Below are 25,364 nucleotides of genomic sequence, written 5' to 3' on the forward strand. Positions count from 1 at the left end.
GTGAAAATCACAGGGACACTCGACCCTTCATGTCAGTTTGGAGACTAAGACTTAATTCTTTCTCTGGCTCTGTCTGCCAAGGTCAGAAATAGAAGGTCCAGTCCTGGGCTATTTGTTACCCTCCTGATGCACACACCATAGGTGTGAGTAAAGTTGGTACAAAACTGGGCTGTTGCTTTAGTACTCTATGCAGTTTCTCCCCATATTTTTCTAAATCCACACTAAGTGCTTTATAATAACTAGGTATTCAGTGAAGAAAGAGGAGGTGAACCAAACAACCAGAGAGATCCAAATGAATGCAGCAGGTTCCTTTCCTCCAGGTCCTGCTCTTTTTCACTGTTCGTTACAATGTTCCGTACTACGGAGGCAAGCTGTTACTGATTTGCAATAACACATACCCATTTTTACCCCTCAGAAGAGGATATAGGATACTTCCAGATTGATGCTGTCAGTGGAGAGTTAAGAACAACCCGGCCTCTGTCACATGCTGAGAGGTCCAACTACAGAATGATGGTGATAGCCAAGGACCAGGGGATGCCTTCGCTTCAAGCACGTGCTGCTGTTTACATCCAGGTACTTATTTACCTAGTATGGATAGAACAATTATGTTAAATTCTTCATTTCTTTGAAGAAAAAAAAAACAATTTTGGAAGAAGGTTGGGAAATAAACTGAAAAAAGGAAGAAGCTCAAAATTGTAAGCACCTTGTCTCATGGTAATTTTCCTTAGCTGTTTTTCTGTTAAGGGAGGAAATGAGAGGGCAGACTCATTTTGATTTGTTAAGAATGCACAATAGTGTTCTGGATCATCTGGCAAATAGATGATGCTTGTGCTTTAGGAGATAGTTGGAAACACTGGGAAATAGGAGGAAAATATCCAGGTAGGCAGAGAGAAAAATATCAAATGGGACTGAAAGAGGGCAAGAGCGTAGACTTCTTTTTTTCTCCACTAAGTTGCTCTTTTTTCTAAATTCTGTCTCTATAACCTTGTATATTTCATTATTTTGTGCTGATTTATACAAGGCTGCTCTTCATGGGAGTGTGAAATGCAGCATGTGCTCATTCCATAGCCAGCCACCTGCTGTTCATTGAGCCACAGTGGGGCTGCTTTGTCCAGGCCACCTGTGCACTCCTCTGTCAGAGGCTGAATGTCATTAAGGCTGCTATTTTCAAGTAACCTTAGAGATGGTTAATTTTGGATAGCTTGTGGCTTCAGTCCAGACAAGGCAAATGCTGTGTCTGCATTTAAAGAGAGTTAAAGGACTCCTCTCCCTGAGCAACAGGAGAAACAACGGGTGATGAACTGACTGCAACCCCCATTCCTTGTCTCCCTGCACCCCTGGAGGAGGAGGGAGGGTTGGGGGAAAGGTGTATTTTTAATCTCTTATTTTACTTCTCATTATCCTGCTCTGATTTTGTTTGCAATAAAATTTCTCTAATTCTTGTCTGTTTTAGCCGTGATGGTATTTGCGGAGTAATCTCTCCTGGTCCTTATCTTCACTCATGAATTTTCATTATGTTTTCTGTCCCTTGTCCGGTGGCAGAGGGGAGTGAGAAAGCAGCTTTTCTGGTACCTGGCATCCAGCCAGAGTCAGCCCTCTACACATTACAATATTCATAATAACAGTGGGAAAATATTGCAGTCTTTGTGTTTTGGTTGCAGGTGATCCCACTTCCCAATGGGAGGTCTGGCTTTTCTCAGCACTTCAAGCACTTTGTCGTACCTGAAAATTTTAAACCTGCTCAAGTGTTGGATTCTCTGGAGGTGCCAAGTAACCATGGAGCACTTAACAGGAAACCGCATTTCAGTATTGCTAAAAATGATAATATTCATTTTGAAATAGACAGCTTGACAGGAGACCTTTATCTTTCTAAGGAGCTTGACTATGAAACAGATTCACACTTTCTTTTGCAAGTTATTATAAAGGATTATAATGATCCTCCACAAAATAGCACTGTCTTCCTAAGTATTGATGTAGAAGATAAGAATGACCATTCTCCACATTTTCAAGATGACTTTGTAGTGATTGGCATAGAAGAAAATGTTCCCATTGGCACTCTGGTTTACACATTCAATGCAAAGGATGGAGATGGTGGTTTTCTGAACAGCAAAATAGAGTATTCTTTAGAAATAAGTAACACAGGTGAAAATCAATTTCTTATTCACCCTTTGTATGGCACCTTGACCACAGCTTCTTCACTGGACAGGGAGATTACTCGTTCTGTGATCTTGACGGTGTTTGCAGAAGACCAGGCAATAAATCTGACTGATCGTCGGCTGGATTCCCTGGCTGTCAAAGTTGTTATTTTAGATATCAATGACAACAGCCCCAGTTTTATGTCTTCACCTCTTTCCTATGTCATGGAGGATGTGGAAGTGGGCTGCCTTGTACACCACATAATTGCAAAGGATCCTGATGAGGGAAGAAATGGACAAGTTACATATCACATTCTTTCAGGCAATGAAAACAAAGCATTTGTACTGGATAAAATCACAGGTACCGTAACTTCTCTTCTCTGGGGTTTCTTGTGTTGTGATTCTCACAGTAACATTTGGGAGTGCGTACCATACAATAGTGCAATACCACATTAGTGTGGCACTCTGCCCAGGTGACTTATTGTCCTCAGGGGTGATTGCCTTGGGCAGAGCACCACACAAGCAGGGTAGTGCAGAGCACAGTAGTCAAGCACTGTGAGACTCAGCTCAAAAATTTTGGCATAACACCGTTACTGTGTTGTGTGGGTGTACTGGGGCATCTTCCAATAGTGTATTGAGGAAAGTAGGGAGAAAATGCAGTGAAATATTTCCTTCTGATTTTGGGATGATGCATACTTAAAGCATGTGCACACGTGTGTTATGATATGTACACATGAGGAAAGGCAAAGTTGAGATCAGGCAGTCTGCATAGTACTGTTGTGTTCAGTGGAGGCTCAAAGTGCTGAAGAATTTCATTCTTCAGCCCTCTGAAATTCTCTGCTTTCTAACTATTATACTATATTCTCACAAATGCAAATATCGTCTTAATAGTTGTAATATTTTCTGGTTCTTACTCTGATTTTGAATCTGTTAGGTGATGCAGCTGACACTGATTTGTAGAGCTCCTAATTGTATAATTTACATGCAAAAGAAGACAAATATTTAAGTTAAATATAGCTAAAAAGTTAAGCCCAAAGTTAAATAAAAAGCAGTTTCTGAACTTCACTTTAATTTTCCATTAATCCAAATTTCCCTGGATGCCAAAGGCAGTATTTCTGGCCCAATCAGCACTGTAGAGGGAATCAAAGGTAATGAATGACTGCAAAGTCTGGAAGCCTCGCAGCAGTGGCATGGTGATGCTACATTGAAGCTGTGAATGCTGGAACAGCTAGGATCCTAACCTGGACTGGGGTACTCTTTTAAAACCTTTTTTCTTTAAACTAGGACTCTTAACTACAGCTCAGTTTCTAGACCGTGAGGTTCAGGAGTGCTACAGTTTGACAGTCATAGCTCTTGATGATGGCAGCCCGGCTCTCTCTGCCACACAAGTTCTAACCATCATTGTTCTTGATGTGAATGATGAGACCCCGAGATTTCTGAAGCAACTTTATGAGACTGCAGTTCATGAAAACAGAGATCCAGGGGAGTTTGTCATAAGAGTGGAGGCTGTGGACCGAGATGCAGGTAATTTCTGTCCTTTTGCTTGTAATTTACTTGTGGACCATAGCAGACCAATCCAATCTTGATGCCTTGCGTGTACAGCTGTTGTGCTTTTCCCAAGGTAATGTATGTCTTTTGAGTTTCAGAATATGAGTTTTGGTTCAGACTCTTGATCTTTACTTGGAGCTTGGAGGTATTCTGACTTGTGCTTTGGGGTAGCTTCAGCACTGATGGGTATATTAAATGTAAAATGTGTTCTTGTGTGACACAGCATATCATAGGTTTCACATGAAGAAAGCCAGTGTGCTCTGGTTATAAATCAGCGAACAATATTCAACTCAAAGTTTACATCTGAACATTTTGTCTCTCTCAATCAGAGCATTTTGGATAGTTTTAAAGCAGTTCAGTAGTCAAGAATCCTGGTTTTATAATAGAGCCGGCAAATGTGCACTCATCTTTTCTTTCCAGAGAGGGGCACTGTCATCCAAGATTTTCAAGCTGGTTGGGCTGTGAAGGGGTAGTGGAAGCTGCTCCGGGTTTTAAATAGGCCTTTACATGCTAAAGAGTGTTAATGCATTGCTTTTCAAAAATACACAGAATGGATCAATAAGATGTGGGGATGGTTCATCTCCTCAGTCAATCACATGTAAGGACTGAACCTGAGAGAGTCTGCTAAGCAACAAAAAATTCCCCCCAGTTCTTCAACTACCTGCTCTTTTGAACTCCCTAAAATGCATAGCATATGATGCTACAGGTAGTCCGTGTGCTGGAGCACTTATACAAAGTGTGTGTGATAAATAATAAAATCTGGAAAGAGAGTTAAATATTACAATACTGCCATCTTTGGCCCAAAGGTAGTCTCAGCTCTGTGAATGACTTTATTTTTACTGTGGGTTCACTTTCAGTACTTTATTTAGAATTGTGTAAGACTGTGCTATCTTAAAAACAGATAATGGAACTTGTTAGCAAAATAATCTTATGTATTCAGTAAGATTTATAATTTTAATGTAGAGCACATACTGATTGCAAAAGGCTGATGTGGGCTCAGTAGATGTGTTATGTAGAAAAGACATTCTCCCACAAGTATGTAAAGTATTTAGAAAGAAGGAATGTGTATGTATCCCTGTCTGTTATGATCTCCATAACAGCTGAGCTGTACTGCAGTCTACCTCTGTATCTCACTTTTCCAAATATTTTCTTTCTTTTGTGGATCATAAAAAGGTGATACTTGAAGAAAGGTGTGAAAGATAAAGGAGACAACTGAGAATTTGCTTGAAATCTTCTCCGTCCTTTTCCATCCCTCATATTTTTTTCACATCCTGTGGGAAGTACAGCAGAAAGGAAATTTCCAGAGCAGTTAGTGGGAGGGAGTCTGGGTGGCTTGGCAGGATGGAGAGGAAGGGCATTCCAAGTGTACTGGGTGGCATAGTGTGTGCCTGCCTGGGCAGACACTTCGGGCTGGAGCACTGCTGTAGCTGATGGTTCCTTCCTGCTGTTATTTTTAAAGTACATTTTCCAATAACCACAGTCCTTCTGTTGGGTCTTTTTCTCACATTTGCATGATTTGGCCCCATGTCATGGGTGTGTCATAGAATTGTTTTAAATTAATATTGAAGTGATGTTCATAAAGTAAGAAAATTTGATTTATATAGGAGTCATATAAATATAATGGTACTCACTTTTCTTATGTTTTGCAACACAATTTTTGAATAAGATCACTCCTGTCATGGTGTTTGGTTTTTTTTTTTTTTTTTTCCCATTAAATTTATTTTTTACACACTCTTTAAACTGCAGTTCACATCCCAGTAATATTTGCATAATCTCAGTGGATGACTTTCTCCATCACACTTTTTTGTTCACTTTGTATGTTCCCTGCGTGACCACTGGGAGGAACCAGCCATTATCAACCTTTTATTTTCCTTTCTATTTCATCCTCTGCGACTGGAAGGGGGTATTTTTGGGGGGAAATCACAAGTAATATTTCTGACTTTGGAATGGTTTTCTTTCACATGAATATCCCTGAAACATTTTGTGTAGTTACCTACCTCCTGCACATTACAACACCTGCACTTAAGTTGCCTGACTTTGGGAGCCTTTAGGGAGCCCTCTGTGCTCTCATCCCGCCCAGCTGACAACTGACAGCTCAATAGTAAATGCAAGTGTAAAAGACGTTAACTTTGGAAAATATGCATGTTGGAAAAATACACATGGGAAAGCAAAGATACCAGCAGCATAATTAAAATAGGTCAAGGTTTTTTCTTGAGGTAGGCCTTTGCCGAAGACTAAAATAGCAAACCAAACTAGCATTTGGTAAGGTCTCCTTTTAAGCTGATGTGCACCTCTGTGGTTCAGTCATTATGTCTGGAGCCTTAGGAAAAAAATCTTAAAAGGTTAATAGGAACCATTGACTTCAAGTTATGGGACAGGGCTTACTGCTGTTCATTAAACATTATTGTAAAGTCCTATAAAGATGAGACTCGAATCTGGATTTGGGGCACGGGGGCCATTTTTTATTTCAGTTTGTAATTTCAGCCCCTAAAGTGTGACTAGTGCTACTGAATAATTAACCAGCAGGTTGGATTGAGTGCCAGTGTGCTAGCTGCTGTGCTGTCGTGTCTGCATGTGTACAGTCAGCATGTTCCTCTCTGGGGCAGAGTGTGCAGCTTTTTCCTAACGCTACTTTATACTCCTAGCAGTTGGATATGGGAAAAAAGTCTGTAAATGCTTGGTAAATAAATGTAATTAAGATGTCATGTATCGGTGTTCTTTAAGAGTTAAAAATTTTAACTTCAGCATTGTGTGAATAGTCAACTTGGATGGCACCCATGTTTTTTCAGCACTCGTTGTGAATAGTGTCCATTGTGGAATCTGCTCAAGAACAAACTGGGTTGAAGCAGCTCAGTTGCAAGAGACAAGAAGCTAATAGTATCAGACCTGCAGCTTTGTGTCTCTTTTTTTCCATCTGTAGCATATGGGTGATAAAGGATAGATAAATGCAGGCAGAACTGTGAATAGCTTTTAAAATTTAGTTGCATGCTATCTGATATGGGCAGATCAGATAAATGTATGTTAGTAACCTGACACTTGGAAGACATTCACCTTGATTGTCCTCACTGATGTGATTTTTCTTCCTTCTTCCATGAAGCTGAAAGGATTTCTGTAAGTCATTTTTCCTCCTGCTGAGTATTGTATTCATCCCTCCCTTGACTTAGTTTAGGTGTGAATGCATTCATGGTAGTAATTCTCTTAATCAACTTTCAGTAGCAGTGTCAACCACTTAACAAAGCTATTCAAAAGCAAATGAAGTTGAATATGTTAAAAACTACAGGCTCTGTTTCTTCTCTCACATGGGTGTTTCCCCATCAACTCCAGTGCAGATTGTCTTGTGTTTGACTGCAGCAGATGAGAATAGGTAGGCAGTGTTTGACATTGAACAGGAATTTTCATATGACTAGAAGTGTTATGTAATTTTTCAGGTGTACCAACTGTTCCTGCACTACTAAAGGACTAATTCTGTGTGGGAAAAACACAGAATGGTTGAGTGGAACATAAGAAAAATTTCAAAAAAAAAATTAAGGACACAATAGTCAAACCCTTTGGGTATAACATAGGATTAAACTCATTAAAGGTAATAATATAAGTGTGATGGAGATGACATTATACTTTCCTTGGGAGGATGTTGAAATGAGAAGAAATATGAAAGGGATTATCTTACAACCACAGTAGGTAAGAATGTTAAGTCTCATTTCCTGCTCAACTAAAATGGGCAACTTTGAAAGAAAGATTTCTAAAACCTTTAAAAGTTTTAGCCTATTTCCTAGAGAAAGGTGGGAAGGATAATATCCCTGCACTATATAACTATATATCAGACAACTGATAGGTCTGACCAGGAACTGTATGCCATTGTCATTCAGAAGAACCTGGAAGGAAAAGAAAGAGACAAATAAGTAGACCTGAATGTGAGGAGAGTTGCTGTGTTTTACTAAGATTTCCATTCTGTTTTAAAGGGCTGAATTCCTTGCTTCAGTATGAAATCTTACCAGGACCTGGTTATGAGAAATTCAAGATGAACTCGGACAGTGGAGAACTTGTAACAGCTGCATCACTGGACAGGGAAACCCAGGAGGTTTTCAATATTAAAGGTAGCAGTTTGAAATATCTATAAATGCCTCTAGAGTGGGAAGTGAGAGTGAGTGAGGTGTTATTATCAGCATTACTTTTTTCTTGCCTTCTGAATTAGATGCAAGTGGTAAGATTTTCCAGTACAGAAGAGCATATGCTTTTTGCATGGGACAAATAACTCTCTGATATTATTAAAGAACATCTATTGTTGCAACCACAACCACTGAATGAAATGTGCTTTCTTTTTATTGATCTTAGTTTTGGTTTGGGACAGTGGAACTCCGTCGTTGTCAAGCACAGTGACAGTAATCTGCACAGTGCTGGATGAAAATGATCACTCTCCCACATTTCTTCTTCCTCCCTCTGAGATCTTTATTCCAGAGAACCAACAGCTTTCTGTTGTTTACATTGTCCGGGCTGTAGATATGGATGCTGGCAATAATGGAGCTCTAAGATACAAAATAATTGGTAAGTTCTATTCCATCATTTTGTTAGCATAAATCAGGGAAATATATAAACAGCAGCATCCAAATTTTAGACTAGTCTTGACTTTACCAGGCCTCCCTAGCTCCCATCTTGTCAACATGCTTCTTTTATGTGGAAAAGAAAAGAAATCTTTCACCCTTTTGTCAGCACTAATAAGCACTTCCCAGGCATACTTTCATTCTGCATTCTAGATTTGAAATAGTGCAGAACACAGAAACAAAAAAAAAAAAAAAAAAACCCAAACCAAATGCTGAAATGAGGCATTAATCATGAAGGCATAATTTTTGTCCTTTTTATTATAGTTGTAGAAGTGTGAATCTAAATATTCCCTTGAAAAGATACCCAAGAATTAATTGAAATTTATTTATTTAATGATATTGATTAAATTTTATTTTGTGAGAGCTTCTTTCACCCAGCAATTAGTAATGCCATACTTGGCTTCCATCTTGAAAAACTCTCCCTGTGTCCACTATGCCAATGTAAGCTCCACAGCTGTTCAAAGCCTCCTGTAGTATCTTTGGACAAATACAAGTTTGCTGTGCTTACTTTGGTTTGTGGCTCTCAGCAATAGCTCAAATGTAGGCAGAGAGCTACTGTGGTAAAAACCAACACATTTTTCTTTGAAGAAACAGTTATGCATTCCTTTGTTTTCTTGGTTTTAATGTTGTGGTCGTCTATGACATTTAATTTAGTTACCTCTGGTCTTTCTGCATGTTATAAAGTATGTCAGCCATTCACTGTTACTAAAAATGCTGACTTTTCAGTTGACTGGTTCATATTTATTCCCAGTGCCCCCAAATCATGACCTTGTACAGCTTTTGAATTCCAAGAGATAGGTTTGTAGAAGAGAACAAGGAGCAAACAATGACAATTGTCAGCAATGCTTTATAGATTTGTGGAATTTTAAACTAAGGTTGGGAAGAGGTCACTTCATGCAGCAGCACAGATGCATAAGCTTTTATAAGGTGGGCTGGTTTGGGAAAAAAGGTATGCATCTGGCCAAAAAGCCAGTCTGTAAATTGATATGACATTCTGCATTTGTTATCATTGCCACTCGCTGATTTAAATGAAATACAGGTTTTAATTTATATGATAAATAAAATACGTGAAAGGCACATGAGCACCAGCTGTATGAGCAATTGGGCTTTGTTATTGTAATTGCATAGAGCATTCACAAGAGGTTCTTTTTTAAAAGTAGTTGTTTGTGATAATTTAATTTTTTATGTGTTTGAAAGGTGGAAATATTGGAGAATACTTCATACTAAATAACACATCAGGCAAGCTGCTGATCACTCGTAGCTTGGACAGAGAAGACATCAGCAATTTCACTCTTGTAATTGAGTGCCATGACCTAGGCAGTCCCTCAAAAAGCTCCTCTGCACAGCTCTATCTAACAGTCTTGGATGAAAATGACCACAGCCCATTGTTTGCGAAGACCCAGTATCAAATCTCTGTGACAGAAGACCTGGAGGAAGGCTCAGCCATCCTGGACCTCTCTGCTTCTGATGAAGATGCTGGCCTGAATGGTGAAGTTATGTACTCCCTCATTGATGACACCTATGGAGCATTTGCCATCGATAGTGTCACGGGATCCATCATTACTACAAAGGCACTGGACAGGGAGATCAAGTCCCAGTACACCTTTAGGGCTGTGGCAAGTGACTGTAGCACCCATTTTCCAAAGAGCACCACTGTCAGTGTTGTAGTGCACGTTGATGATGTCAATGACAATGATCCTGTCTTTTTGCAGAATCCTGTCAGGGTCTTTGTGCCTGCTGAAACTGCTGTGAATGAGACAGTAGCCAGTGTGAGAGCAGAGGATGTGGATCTGGGATCAAATGGAGCTATTGTTTTTAATTTGATGATGGCAGAAACTGTATTTCAGATTGATGTGAAGACAGGTGACATCATTCTTCAAGAGCCCTTGGCTTCCAAGGCCTTCAGTACTCAGCTGCTGGTTACGGCTTCAGATCAAGGCATTGCACCTCGAACAGCCACAGCTGTGGTCATTGTCTTTACAGAAGGGCAAGAGGAGGTGATCTCCTTCAGCCACAGCCTGTACGAAGCAAGTGTGCCTGAGAACAGTGCAGCAGGTGGGCATGACCCTCTTCTTGGAGTCACCAATCTCCCCTCCTTTTGAGATGGTAATTGTAATGAATAGTACAGGGAAGCCTTTTCTTTTCTGTGCAGCAGCAGGGAAAAGTTAATGTGAATGTAGCCAATACCTCTTTGCCCCTTTCAAATGCACCGGCATGAAAAAGATGCAATGGAGGAGGTACTGTCTAATGATCAGTGGATTCATTCATTTAGCAAAATTACTTTAATGATGGGCTTCATGATGGGCTTTTTTTAATGGCAGCATTTATTTGTTGCTTCTCTGAGCAATGCACACAAGCTCAGATGATTTGAGTGTTGGGAGCCAGTTGCATTTCTTGGGAACCTGGCATTTCTTGTTTTCACAAAACCCTTCACAAACTGTAGTAGCTTTCATAAATACCTTACTGAAGTTTTGAACTTTGCAGAAGAAGGAGAAAGGGAAGTAGGATGGGGTAGAGAAGGTTGGAGGCTATTGGTACATGGTTGCTTGGACAGACTTCTACGGTGTCTCTCTAGGTAGAGACTGCACTATAAAATGCCACCTATGGACAAACCAGCTTCAGTCACAAGGTGCTAACAGATTTATTTGGATTTGTTCTGGATATTGATAAGAATTACTGCTCTACTTTTTATCATTCAAAGAACATTAGTAGTTATCCCTCCAGCCAATTAGATGTGGTATCTTCTCCTGCATTGGGATTGGTTCTGTCCTGATGAGGGGCAGAAAGAAATGGCTTTCACAAATTTCTGTCCACAAATCTCACTATTTACTTGGCCAGATGTATTTAAAGATCTGACTTGCATTATATTCTCAATTAAAACAGCTCATGAGGTTCACCTTGAACAAATAATTTCTCTTTTATAATTCAAACTTCCCTCAGTAAAACAAAAGCAGTATTCCCTTACATCCTAAGGGTTTTGTAAGACTAGTGCATTCCTAGATCTTGAGTAACAGCCTGCATATTGGATTATGAATCAGTAAATAAGAAATGTGTTAGTAATTTTGGAAAACCAATCAATATTCTTGGATGATTGCAAACAGAAGAGAGAATGAAGGGTGAAGAAGGCTGTTGCAGTAATTACTGCTGTGGCTATTCAGCCATTTCTTCCTCTGTGCTTGTTTGGGACTACAAGCCAAATTTTTGAATTGTTACATTTAATAAAAGAAAATAAAGATAAGAGCTTTATGGCAATAGATAAACTGTTCTAATCCTAGTTTTTTTAAGTGTAGCTGTGTTTCTGGGTCAGGCTAAAAAGCCAGCCTGAAATTACAGAAATGCCCCAAGGAACTGCGGTATCAGAATGCCATTGTGTTCTCCCATTCAATCTATAGAAATATAATTAAGATTCAATTTAAGTTGTTTTGATTAAAGGAAATTTAGCAAAGCTTCAGGGTAAACAGGCGGGTTTGATCAAAAAATGTTAGTTTGTGTTTAATAATACTTCTGTTTGCTAAGATCAAATTCTTCTAAGAATATAAGAGATTTTACCAAATACTAGTATTGTTTGTCTCTGTTTATACTATTTTCCTTTTTTCATAAGCATAAATAAATATCAAATATTTTACATTTCAGTGGGGGGAAGAAAAGCATGATTGTAATTAAAACTCTCATATAAGTTAGCTTATAGGATAGATGTGATCCTACAAATGTGAATGGTACCAGTGTATTCAGTCCAGGGAAGATTTAGATTACATACTGATTATTTGTAGAACTAGCATTAATAAATGTGACTTGTCTTCATAATTTTATGTCTGCCTTAACTGAAGGAGGGGAAAAACACTACGTTTATTTTAAAAAGAATTAAAAATATGAACAAGATAAACGACAAAAAACCAAAGCCAAGGGTCCTTAGTTTTAATTTAGTCTAAACCCATCAAATGTGCAAGTGCCTCAGAAACTGGTCTTTGTGGTCACATTTTCTTTAAGTGTTTGACCTCCAAGTTTAATGATGTCTAGAATACCCCATTTTTCTATTTTTTGGTTTAATATTGAATATTTAATGTCTTTAAATATTATAAACTGTACTACAGCAGGCACTTACAAGCTAATCAATAAATAATCAAGTGACAGTGCTCTTCAGAGGGTAAGAAACCTTTATAATTTATCCAACCTTTAGTTGAATGGTTGTTTGCATAACACTTGAAGGCGGATTCACCAGTAAAACTTCTTGACTCCTCTATTTTCTTTTTCTATTAGATATCAAATATGTATCCCCTCATTCTTTAAGTCAAAGAATCACAGAATGGGTGAGGTTGGGTTAGGGTTAGGGACCAAAAGGGTCATTTGATTCCACCTTCCTGCTCAAGGAGGGTCATCGCAGAGCACATGGCACAGGATTGTGTCCATACAGTCCTTGAATCATTATCTCCGTGCTCAACCTTTCATTTCATGGCAATTAAGAGGTCTGAAGAAATAATGACGAGGATGAACTCAGGTTAGATGGCAGAGGACGGTGAAAAGAGACTACTATAATGAAGGACAGAAGAAAGAAGAAAATGCTACAGTGATACAGCCGCTCTGTATGGTGCTAGTGTTAGGACATACATATGAAAAACCCCCATATATATAAAACATACATGTCCTAACAAAGAATTCAGCAAGTGTTTTGGAGCTGATTTGGCCAGGTAGGCAAATGCTGTTCACTCTGACATGTTTTGGTTTTGAGTCTGCAGGCATAGTGGTGGGATCTGGGCTGTATAAAACAGTTTGAGTTTCCATATGCAGTCAGACTGTATGTGATTAAACTGAAAAAAATCCTGGATATACATATTTTACATCACTCTTCATGTTTTTCAACATTTTTTACTAATTCAGAGGTCAATTGCCTAGCATTTCAAGCCAATCTGACTGCTTTTGCTCTGAACCTGATCTCCCTGCTGCCTTGCTCTATCTTCAGTGCTGATCTCAGCCTCGATGTGTTTTCAGGGAGAAAGCTCCCTTTCCCTGATTTTTCTCTGTTAAGAGCTACATGACGTGTCCTCTGTTTGAGGCAATGTCTGAATTGCACGTGATTGAAATGGCAAGTTCCAGCAGATGGACATTTTCTGTTGCTCTTTATCTGTACAGGGCCTGTTTATATCACAGCTGACCTCACACTTTGGTCAAATTTTTTTTTGACAATGAACTGTAAAAGTTCACTGTTTGGAGGAATTATTTTCTGTGAAAGGTATCAGAACATATGAGATTCATACTCTGCTAAAAAAGTTGTAAACAATTCTATCTGTGTGAAAAATGTGGAGCTTAAAAATTAGGATATGAGGACTCAGAAAAAGAGTTTAACCTTACCTCTGAAAAACAAGGATTCAAGTAGAAATGCTGTTGCTTCCTTTATTTCTGGTGGTATTTCTTCTTAAACACACAAGCAAACAAACAAAAAGATGCAGACAGTGTTAAAAGATAAAGAGGGATAGTCTTCAGACCTTGGGGTTTTTTATCTCTAACTCTGCTCTGAGGATGGTGTCAATGATTGTCCTTGCAGTTTTCTGTAGTAAATCAAAGATGCTTGGCAATCAAAATTCAACCTACAGCCCCTTATTTAAGTTCCTAAAAACTCTAGGTCAGCATTCATATATCTGTCTTTACATACTGGACAGATGGATGTTGATTCCAAATCTTTTCTAGTAAACATCTTATAAGTATATTGAGAAGTACAGCAAATCACATGTCAAAATGTGCATAATTTTTCTTTTGACATACAGATTTTGAGAGCAGATAGCAAACCCTTAATAGAAAAAATCTGGTTTCTAAAAAGTAATATGTAACTGTTAAAATAAAAAAGGTATCAGATCATTGTACTAGCAATGTTCCCTCTCGTTTTTTATACTAAAGTCTTTTCCTGTGGCACCCAGGACACTGACTATGAACAGTATGACCTTTGTGATATAATAAAATAACTCGTTTCCTCTAATGGTGTTTGAAAGAGCTCAGGTTGCCTCATTCCATCACAGCTGCATGGAAACAATTACAATTTAATTAAATAATTAAAAACGTTTAAATCAATGGCCATATATGCTGGATAATTTCATGTCACTTGAAAATAATAATTATTTGTAGGTTTTGATAATGCCTTCTGAACTTACTATATTTTTGTTAAATGTGATGATTCTGAGCAGGATAATTTATTGAATTCCACATTTTCCTTTTTATTTTATTCAAATAGGATTTCTATTTCATGTGTTCTGCATTCTATATTAAATTATTGATCTTTTAGTGGAATTTGGATTCTATGTGAATTGACACATAGCTATGCACATAGTTTCATCTTTTCTTTCTCTTTGTCAAAAGGTGGCTAATTAAAATTCTGAAGGATATTTAATTTAGGATACTGTTCAAAATTCCAAAGTGAATCCTGATAAATGGAGAAAAAAATAAACTCTGGTTATTTTTGGGTGACATGATGCACCAAAAACCAAAAATAATTAGGTATGACTTCAGGTAAGAGAGAACTCCACTGATTCCTGTGAGTTTGCAGTTAGGAAAAGCTAAATCCCAGAATTTTATTTAGGCAGGTAAAGTTGTTATCAGATGTGTAATTTATTGAAGAAGGAGAGATAGACAGTACTTTGGCTATTAATTTGTAATATAGGAAAAATCATGGAGAATTATTCTTATAGTCTACTAAACTAATGAATGAGCACCTAACCTTGTACATAGTTGTACATTTGCTGTTAATACCAATACTATAAAATTACAACAAAACCTTCTAGGGTGGACATGATGAAAATGTCTTACTTCTTCCATAGGTACATCACTTCTAACAGTAGAAGCCTACGAACACAAATTTACAGGAGAAGACATAAAATACAGTATCTTCAGTGACCAGGAAATATTCTCCATACACCCTGTTACAGGTACATTTTATAGATTTTTTTTCAAGTGTCTGTGTGTATTTTGGAGCATTAGCAAGTTCCTACCACAAGAACAAGGGCTAGATATCTTAAGAGTACTCCCTAGTAATAATTCTGTTACAATGAGCAAGTCATTAGTAAATCCAGGCACTGTCATAAACTTTAGGTAAAAAGAAATTGAACACCAGTATCCCTGTTTAAAACACTCAGTTCTGATTTACTATTGATCACCAGGTGCTGGGAGTTGATAAACTACTGCTTTGTGATCCAAGCTGAGATTCCATCCTGTTTCTCATCATACAGTTTCCCAAAAACTCAATAAATAAAATCCTTCAAAACACTTCTAAAGTCGAAGCATAAGACTCTTGTTGATTTTAATGCTCTTTGTTTCAGGCAAACCTCAACATGCTTTAAAGTCAAATCTGTTTATCTTTCTGTGATTGTATTTGTGTTCTTCAGCAGTTGGGCTTTCACCTGCTCTTCAGTCAGGAATTACAGGTGCAGGAGTGTGAGGTGTTCCTCATGTACATTTACATTTTCTCCTCTAAGGCTTGTAACAGAGCACAGCTACTCTGGTTACTTCTCAGCTCCTAAAAGTCTGCAATAAGTTTGCCTTCTGAATAGCTGCAGTCTCTCTTTTTGGGATGGCATATAGACAGTGTAAACAGTTTTCCTCAGAAACAGTGTAAATATTTGTACCATTAATAAATTGCTTTATCCCTGAGTTTCTGGACACTTTTACATCTGATTACCCTGATGTCACCAGGCAACAAATGGCATAACACTAAAGTAATTTTTTTAGATGAGGGGTGCTTGAAGTGCATACTTCTGATTTTCAAGTCCTTCTTCTTTCAGTGAAATAAAACTAGACAGATTATCCTTAAAGAATATCTTAGGCCCAGAGAGGTTTTTACTGAGGAAGTGAATCTTCTCCAATATGACCTTCAAAGAAAAAAAAAAAAAAAGAAGAAAATTCAAATGGTATTTTCTCTTTTTTTATCAATCTAGGCTGAAAAATGGTTACATGATGCTTTGAAGCAAACAGGAGTGAAATTTCTATAGCAGTGAATTTATCACAAGTCTTCTTTTGAGACATTTGATCCATTGTGTTTTCTTCTGCTTCCTTTCCTATGAAGCTTTTCTTCTCTTTTTCAGAAAAAAATAACTGAAGTTCAACCTTTAAGGACTTCTGAAGATCAGTGCTTACATTAGCATAATTTTGATACCAGTAATTCTCTACCCCTTGCTTCTACAGAAGTATTTTTGAGCCGTATCAATGCCCTGTCTGTAATTCATATTCTGAACAGCCAAAGGTCTGCTCCACTTGCCTTTTCAAGCACTGATGTTAATTAACCACACTTTGGAGAACACTTTCTACCATTGTTATTTTTTATTATACTGTAGAATTGTAGAAAGAGTAGGAGGTGAATCAAAGACATGAGCTAGTCTGCCCCTCCAATGCAGGAGGGGAATTAATTGTGCCAAAATATGACAGAAATTTGTACTGACCTTAAAAACCGTCAGGGACAGTGATTCTGCAAAACCCTCTCAAAAGTCTTCAAAAGTCTTGGCAGTTGGAAAATTTTTATTCATATTTATCAGAATATTTACTGAAATGTTTTAAACTTATTATTTCTTAATCTAGGAAGAGTAAACATAAGACAAAGGCAATCCCCTTATTATTTGCATATTTCAAGACTGTTACCCTGTTTTTTCTTCAAATGCACTTCTGAAGAATGAGCAGCTCTGGTTCTTTCACATGTTCCTCCTAGGTGGTTACCTCAAACTTGATTATTTGTTTCAGTCTATGCTAGAGTCTTTGTTTGCTCTCTGTCATCTGGAAGTATATTTCTTTTGCCCCTGTCTGTTTTCTTTTCTCTGCAAACATAATGTGATATTGCTAAGTGTGCTGAAAATAAAACACCTTTGAAATCTTTATATTCAAGATGTAGGTCCATAAACAATAGTTAATATTTGCTTATCCTAGAAAATAAAAAAATCGTTAGTTTGTGGAGCCACAGTTTATGCATTCTTATGATAGCCCAAGTTTGGGATAACACTATTCATGACATCATTACTGAAAAGTCCATGCAAAACTGAATTTGAATTCTTGTGAAAATTAATATACAAATCAAGTATGTTTTATGCTTAGATGTAATAGAGAATTATGAGTATGTTCCTAGAACATTGAAAAAATGACTATGGATTTCCAAGGACATTTCATGCTTAATGTGGAGGTGGCCAGTTGTCCTTGTCATCCTAGTAAGTCTCATTCTTAGTTTATTTTTGATAGAATAACTGTCGCCCTGATTCTTAAGTTTTTCTAAAGCCTTCTGAGTTTACATTCTATTGGGAAACTTTCCCACACAGTTTCTGTAAATAACGTGTTGTTTTACATTCCTTCATGGGGGTGGAGAAACTTGATGTACTGGTGGTTTGTCCAATGTCTTTGGAGAGGTGGCCCATTCACTCTCCAATCCACTGTCACCTTTAGAAAAGTATAAAAGTTGGAGTCAAAAAATAAACTTTCTCTTTTACCTTGCAAAGTAGCAAGTGGCTCACGTTGTGCTTTCTCGTGTCCTATAACAACAAATAACAGCTCAGGAGAGGGGGCTCACTACATCAGAGTGTTTTGCCTGTGGATCCGTCAGATACAGGAATTGTTACAGCTGTTGCCTGATGTGGATTTTGGTGGAGAGGGGTAGATCTAGCCACTGTTAGATGAAGGACAGTGTTGTGTGCCGAGGAGGGAACGTCATGCAGACACTTTGTCTCTATTCATCTAGTAAATTGGCTTACTTTTTGTCAATTGCCAATGTAGTGGTGGTTGGTGAAAACTTAGCTGTCCAAGATTTATTCAGTAACTAGCAGGTTGGGGTGACGGTAGGTAGAAAAAGGACACAATGGCGAGCTTGATGGAATTCTGTTATGTGTTCAATGGAGGTGACCACATATGTTCAGAATTTCATAACTGCATTTGTACATATTTTTTCCTGGATGAGTATGTCACATATTGAGATATTTTTTCTTGTAATAAACCAGGTACAATCACAGTAAAAGAGCCAAAGCACCTTGATTATGAAGATAAGTTTAAAATACATCTTACAGTTGTGGCTGAAAATAGCTTCAGTTCAGTGTTCTGTGGAGTGACAGTTTTGATTCAAGATGTGAATGACAATGCACCTAAATTTGAGCAAAGCTATTATAAAGCATCAGTATGGGAAGGCCAGAGTTCTAAAACAGACATCGTACAGGTAAGTGGAAGTATATCTTCCCAATCACATTGCTGCAGTTAAAAAGAAGTTTGGCTGATCTGTTCATCACTACAATTCTGTTAGCTCTGTCCTGGACCACTTTGTCTTAAAAACTGGGAGTAGGATTCTTGGTGTTGCTACTAGTCTGCTTGGTTATCTAAAATATTACATTATTCTTTTTTTCTAGACCATATTTCAGATCAGATCATTCATTCAGGTCTATTGAACTGAAAGAGAAATCTGTATCTTCTGGGTAACTGTGCACCTGGAATTTAAATTATCTTTTTAAAAAATTCTGTTTCTATCTTCAAGGAATTGAAAATACAATTAAAATCTGTGGTTCTGGTTACAATATAGGCTGGGTCTTGTATTAATGCCTCTACTGAAAGGACTATAGCAATAAAAAGAACACTTTCTACTCATCAGACTAGTAGAGTCAAACCCAAGTGTTCAATTTAAAATCTGATGCCTAAAGAGCAGCTTGTCTTAATTTCAATGTGCAAATACTTCTCCCTCTGAATGGGTCCATTCTCCCAAAATGTTTCCAGCTGGCCATGTTAGAGCAAAAGTAGACATCAGTTGGACTAGAAGTACACATGATTTCCTCAGTACATGTTCTTGCATTGCAAGTCAGGTCACGGTGAGGGTCATGTTAGGTACTAAAGATATTCCCTCTCTAGAGAATAAATAAATGAAAAGCTACAAATGCCTCCAAGGCAAAGTGATTAGAAACTGATGGACATTGTATTTAGAGAAACATATGTCCAGGAATGGAGAAATATCAAAAGGCAGTCAAGCCAGATGTGTAATCAAAATTTTATGACAGAATACATTCTATTATGTTTCCTTTATTCAATCTGACTGGTTGCCTATGCTATGTTTTGGATCCCAGACTCATTATAGTGCTTGTTCAGCAATGAAAAAAATACAAAGATGACTCTTCAAAGAGTAAGAGGACTCTTTGAGAAACCTGTTCACTGCTGCTGATTGTTCCTTATTCTGTTGGCAAATCTTTGCAGATTTGGTTTTTACCTTTTCTGGTTGGTATTTTTAAGAGGTAATTAATGAAGTATTCCATGAAAGCTCCAAATTGGTAGTTTTATTATTTTATTCTTTGTTTATATAGCAGCAATACTTTAAAGGTCAGTCCTGTACCACTGAGAAAATACATTTTTTTGTGCTCAACAGAGAGAGCATTCTAAAGCAACCTAATAGTAAAAGGATTGCATTCAGCCCTAATGCTTTATGTAGCTGAATTTCAAATTACTCATTCATGTGCAGCCCACTGCAGTTCATAGGCAGATTTTGTTACCTTACACGACACTCAAGCTGTGGACAATGATGATTTATTTAAAATATGTGCAGTTGAAAGGAAAGTAATCATAAATATCTGCCTGTAGTATAAGGGTTTTCTTTCTGAAATCATGTTCTACTGTTTTTAATTAAGCCTCGGTTTGCTCACAAACAGGTATTTGCAACTGACCTTGACAGTGGGCTGAATGGAGAAACTGAATACTCAATTGTATCTGGTAATGAAAATGCAACATTTTTAATTGATTCAGCGCGAGGAATTCTAGCAGCTAATACAGGCCTAGATTATGAAACCACTTCATCTTACAGGTTTGTATTTAAGGTTCTCATAAAAATATATTCCTTTTGTCTCATCTAACTTGAGAATATTCATGTTACATATTTCATAGTTTCCTGTTGATATCCATTGCCCACAGAACCTGGATGCAAGCCAGGCAGCACTGAGAACAGATCTAAAGCTGCCCATTTGTACTACAGATTCTTCTGTAGTTACCAAATGTAGAGAAAGTAATATAGCCTAGTTTAATCAATGACAACACTTAATGATATAACTGTGATTATTCACTATAGGAACAATGACAGTTCCTGGATTTTAGTATATTAATAACTGTCCAGCCATTCCCTCTCTGGAAATGTACTTTATTAAGACACAGTGAAAACACTCAAATCAAATCCAAGAAGTAGGGATAAGTTCTCATTTATATTTGCCAGATAGTTCAAAGTTTCTACTCAATAATGTGATAAAGGCTCTTTTTAAACTGTTTCTATCTATGACCTGTCTTGTACTAAGTAATAAGTTTTTCCAGTTTTTCTAAAACTCTGAATAAATATTGTCAAGTGGACTTGACAGTTTTTCTTTATGGGTTATTCCATAGTTGGAATTAGAAAGAAAATAAATAGTGCCTTGAAGAGAATATATTACTATGAAGATTCATTAATAGACCCATTTTAAGTGCTGCAATCTCAAAATACAAAAAGTATTATTTCTGTGTATGTGTCAGTAGAAGCTACTTTTTTTTTTTCCATCTGGTTGTGGCACCAGTTAAAATATTTACATGTTTTCCTGTCCTGTGGGACCAAGTTTTGGAGGGCTTTTTTCAGTTTTTCACTGAACCAAATACATCAATTCTGTTTTTCAAAAATTTAAATAGTATAATGCATTTTATTTGTGACTAGTACTTTAAAAGAACCCTTGGAGTAAGTCCTTCAAAGGAAGGATGTCTACTGTTAATGAGATAATAATTCTCATATATCTCTTTATATGGCAACTTGATTTATTTCAGTATCTATTTTGAATTCAAGAATTTCAGTTTGACAGTTTGCTCAGGGAATCTGTGGCTTGATATTTCTTCTCTCTAAAAGGCGTTATTAATCTGTATATTGATAGGTGAAAAGTGAACAGCAAAGAAGTTTTCAAAACTATTTCCTGTTTGATGTCAAAATGTTACCATTGTTTCTTTCCAATTTGCAAGGAGTTGTTTATATATCTGAATTGAACATTTTCATTCCCAGGAGTTCTAAGTCCCATACAAGAGGGCTTATAATGAAAGTGTTGACAGAACCTTAATTTTAATGCCTTGTCTAAAATGTTTTTATGAGAGGATTTTTTTCCTGAAACCTTAGAAAGTGATTATTTTTAGTAAAATATTTCCATATGTATACCTTACTAATATTCATTCTAGAAAAAATACACTTTCTATATGGAATTATGCATGGTCACTGATTGAACACTAGCCTGCAATTTAAGTTATCTTCTGTTGGATCAGAAACCACAAGGATACCCAGAGTAGAGCTGGTGTGGTTAAGGAATGGAAATACTTCAAGCCACAGCTTGAGTTACAGCCTTGGTATGCCATATTGTCAAGTGAACATATAAGAAGTAAAATATGTATTTGACACTTTTTAAGTTACTTAGAAGAAAGATGGAGCAATAAAGTGTTTAGAAGATCTTTGGGGAGGCAAAAAAAAATGTGGTGCAATGTGAAAATAGCTGTCAGTACATAAAACATTAAATTGAGATGCTCAGCTTTGACCTGTATATTCTTTAGCTGAGCTTGTTGTTTCCTTTTTTTTTCCTTTTTTTTTTTTTTTTTAAGATCATCTGTCGAGTTAGATTTAATTTTGAATTTGCGTATTCGTGTCTGGAATCTTCCCTACTGGCAGTGTTATGGTCTTCCAAATAATCTGTTTACATTTGCTTTTTATTGATCAGAACCTGCCTCCCATGAAGAGTGAACTTTTTATCCATGTTTATCATGTTGCTGCTTACCATTTTCTTTGCTACATTGTTTGTGGAAATGAAAAGGTTGTTTACAGAATTTACAACCCATCCTTATGCAGGTGTGAAATGGAAGTGTAAAGTCAAAACTCTTCTAATCTGACAGCAAGATTCTGATCCCACTAAAATCGGTGGGAACTTTGCCATTTACTTTATCACTTGAATTTATAAGGTAATAGAAGGGCTACTCTGTGTCTGCGGGCATTCTGTCTGCATACTGTTTTGGATGTTTTTGTGTTTTCCAATTTCCACATCCCATTTGTCCCTCTATAAACAATTAAGAGATTGTTTATATCCTTCAAATGATAATTTAGTATTAAGGTTTTAATTGCTGCTCTGAATTACCAACAAGAGACCTGTGTCTTGTTTGAAAGAGTTATTTAGCACTTACATTTGGTATGAAATTGGATTAGATGAGTACAGATGAACACTTCCTTTTCTTTGTATGATTTTTCCATTCTTTTGCCAGGTAGAATCTCCTGAATGTTTTTCCTGCAAAACCAAAAAGTAAAACTGTGCACAGTCAACCTTACAGAAAGAAAGATGGAATTTAAGAGTTGCAATGAGGAACAGAAATGGCTATTCTTTTTGGGTTTAAAACTTCCCCTTCTTATAATAGTGGTGGATAATTCTGTGAATTCTGATCAAAAGTGACAGTTAGTGTCTCTTTTAATTGTAGGTTGGTTGTACAAGCTGCTGATAAAGGAAACCCCAGACTCTCTGCTACAGCTATTGTGAGGATACAAGTGTTAGATGTTAATGACAATGTTCCAGTTGTCCAACCACTAGGTGAAGTGGAGGTCCCAGAAAGTAAGTGTGAAAGTACAGCTAAGTTTCTTTCCTAATTCCTGAAGCTAGGAATTCCCAGATATTGATTTAGTGCTTTTGGTGATTCATGTAAATAACCAAATGCAGTAAAAATTATAATGGATAGTATTAAAGCTGAAATATCAAAGCAAATTGTGATCTGCTTTTTTTTTCCTCAGTCATTATTTTTAATCTTTAGACATTGTGAATAGTTTGGAATAAAACCATGGGCTATTTAGGAGGAGGGAGAAATCTGCAGAAATACAGCTTGAATCTGTTCATTTTCAGTATTGCACTCTTCATATGTCTTTGATTTCTGCTCTTCTCCAATAAAAATGTTTGGTGTTAAAACCAGTATTGCTAGAAATGAGACATTTTGAACTTCATTGTGATTAAAGAAATTCTTCCTATAAATTTGAATGAAGTGTTACTCAAACTCTAGAACTAAGTCCAGTTGATGATCATTAACAGAAGGACTCAGGACCTCCTGAGTTCTCATCCCAGCATGCATCTTGTGTGTTGTGTGACATTAGCTCAACAATCTGCACAACTTGAGTCCTGGGCCTGTAATTTTCAAATGCAGGCATCTTACATGTGAATGCATTAAGATACATGGCAGAAAAATTACAAGCCCCAGTACTCCTATTAACAAAAGATATCAAATTTGTCTTTTCTGATATATTTTAGTCTTTGCTAAATTCATCTGCCACTCATAATGACAAGTACAGAATTCATAGATGCACAGCAGCTGTAAACTACTGGTTACTTAATTAGTATTTTGTATTCTCTTTAAGAACCCTTGCTTTAGGACATGGCACAGTATTTTTGAGGCTTCATGCCCAAGACATGTAAATGAGAAATGGTTTAGCTTCTGTTAGCTCCAGGCTTTGTGAAATGATCACTAATAGGTTCAGTTTGCAATCTTTGGTACTGTCAAATTGGCCCATGACAAAAGCTGTCTGTATCCAGTTTCTCAATCTCATAGTATTATACCTTGATCTCTTCATATTTTTGTGCCATGTAGGTCTGTCTGAAGGCCTTCTTTCTCTCTAGGGGCCTTCTCCTCATTTGGAAAAGCTCCAAAATTGCATTTGTTGGTTCTACATAGATCATCGTCTCTAATGCCTCAGTTAAATATTCTTGTGGCATTGTTCAGTAAACACATGTCACCTAAATGCTCGTGGAAAACCATGTGAGTTCCTGCTGCTGGTGAAGAAATTGTTATGATTATACTGTATCTGGGAAAGTCTAAAGAAAACCCAAATTAAAATTGGGATACAGCACATACCTTTGAAGAAATACACTACTGTTTCCATAGCTTTTCTGGGTATTGTGATTATTGTAAACCACAAAGTTTAAATACATCAAAAGCTATACTGAAAGATTACATATATCCAAGATCTAATATTACAAAATAGGCAAAATCTTCAGAAATAGTAACATTATCTTTTAACACTGACTTATTTTCAAAATTATTGTTTCAGATACCCTGCCTGGTTTTATAGTGACTCAAGTGTCAGCAAGTGATGCAGACTCCAGGCCAGCACTTCATTTTGGGTTTATTTATGATAATAGTCCTGAAATGAAATTTGCCATCAATCAACACACTGGTGTCATCATAGTGGTGGGACCATTAGATTTTGAAGAAACTGCTGTGTATACACTGCATATCATAGTTTCAGATTCTGTGCATCAAACAGAAGCAGAACTCACCATCCTTGTTTTGGACATCAATGATAACCCTCCAATGTTTACTCAAGATTTTTACCAGGTGGGAACATGGCAAATGCACAATCAACATGTGGTGTCTTTCCATATAGGATGATAAACAGTAAGAGTGCTTGTTCATATTTGTCTTTGAATGCATGTGAGCACAGAGAAGAAAGGTCTCTATAAACTATTACTCATCAGAAACAAAGCTGAGCTCTTCTAGGGACCTCCAGCCCCTTCCTAAGAATTCTGCTAAAAGGACTGAGGAAACTATTCAGTTTCAGTGTTTGTGATTTCTGTCTTCAGAAGGCAATTGATGTGAATACTAGCTCATAAACCATGCATTCATCACTAGGAGTTACTGGATACAATCCAATCCAGTCTGGGGAGCAGGATCCAGTGTTCAGAACTTCTTTCTTCTGAGAGAATTCTAAACAAGTTGGTACCTTTATACTGGCCCAGTTACTATGGCATGAATTTCTTAATTTTCAGTTACACAGCTCCACTGAGGTGTGTACCACAATTGCCCTTGTGGTAGATGATGCACATAAAGTTTGCAATGTGTAATGCTGCCTTATGGCAATGGCACCCACCTAGAGAGTGAAGGATATGAGTTTTGACCTCCCCAACATCCCTTGAGACTGAGGAGGGTACAGAGCTCAGCTTTTGGACTCCTGGACAAGCATTTGAACTGGTACTATTGTAGAAGTGAAGTTGTCCAACACTGAAAACAAATCTTTTCATGACTATGGAGAGCTGTAGGCCATAAAGAAAAGTGGGGATTAAAGAAAGTGGAGCTTATATAAAATAAAATC

The 25,364-nt window shown here is 37.2% G+C and overlaps 1 protein-coding gene across 1 annotated transcript in view; it reads left to right on the plus strand.

Annotated features, from left to right (window-relative positions):
• The window catches only part of DCHS2 (dachsous cadherin-related 2), a 109,270-nt gene that overhangs the window by 74,870 nt on the left and 9,036 nt on the right, over positions 1 to 25,364 (plus strand). The window contains exons 8-18 of the mRNA XM_030271471.4: positions 416 to 573; positions 1,662 to 2,496; positions 3,420 to 3,659; positions 7,643 to 7,777; positions 8,016 to 8,225; positions 9,479 to 10,336; positions 15,085 to 15,192; positions 18,232 to 18,443; positions 19,912 to 20,063; positions 22,712 to 22,842; positions 24,324 to 24,610. Coding sequence (XP_030127331.4) covers positions 416 to 573; positions 1,662 to 2,496; positions 3,420 to 3,659; positions 7,643 to 7,777; positions 8,016 to 8,225; positions 9,479 to 10,336; positions 15,085 to 15,192; positions 18,232 to 18,443; positions 19,912 to 20,063; positions 22,712 to 22,842; positions 24,324 to 24,610 — 3,326 coding nt within the window. The remainder of the gene's footprint in view (positions 1 to 415; positions 574 to 1,661; positions 2,497 to 3,419; positions 3,660 to 7,642; positions 7,778 to 8,015; positions 8,226 to 9,478; positions 10,337 to 15,084; positions 15,193 to 18,231; positions 18,444 to 19,911; positions 20,064 to 22,711; positions 22,843 to 24,323; positions 24,611 to 25,364) is intronic.

Source organism: Taeniopygia guttata, chromosome 4 (genome assembly GCF_048771995.1).
Source record: "Taeniopygia guttata chromosome 4, bTaeGut7.mat, whole genome shotgun sequence".
NCBI classification, from domain to species: domain Eukaryota; kingdom Metazoa; phylum Chordata; class Aves; order Passeriformes; family Estrildidae; genus Taeniopygia; species Taeniopygia guttata.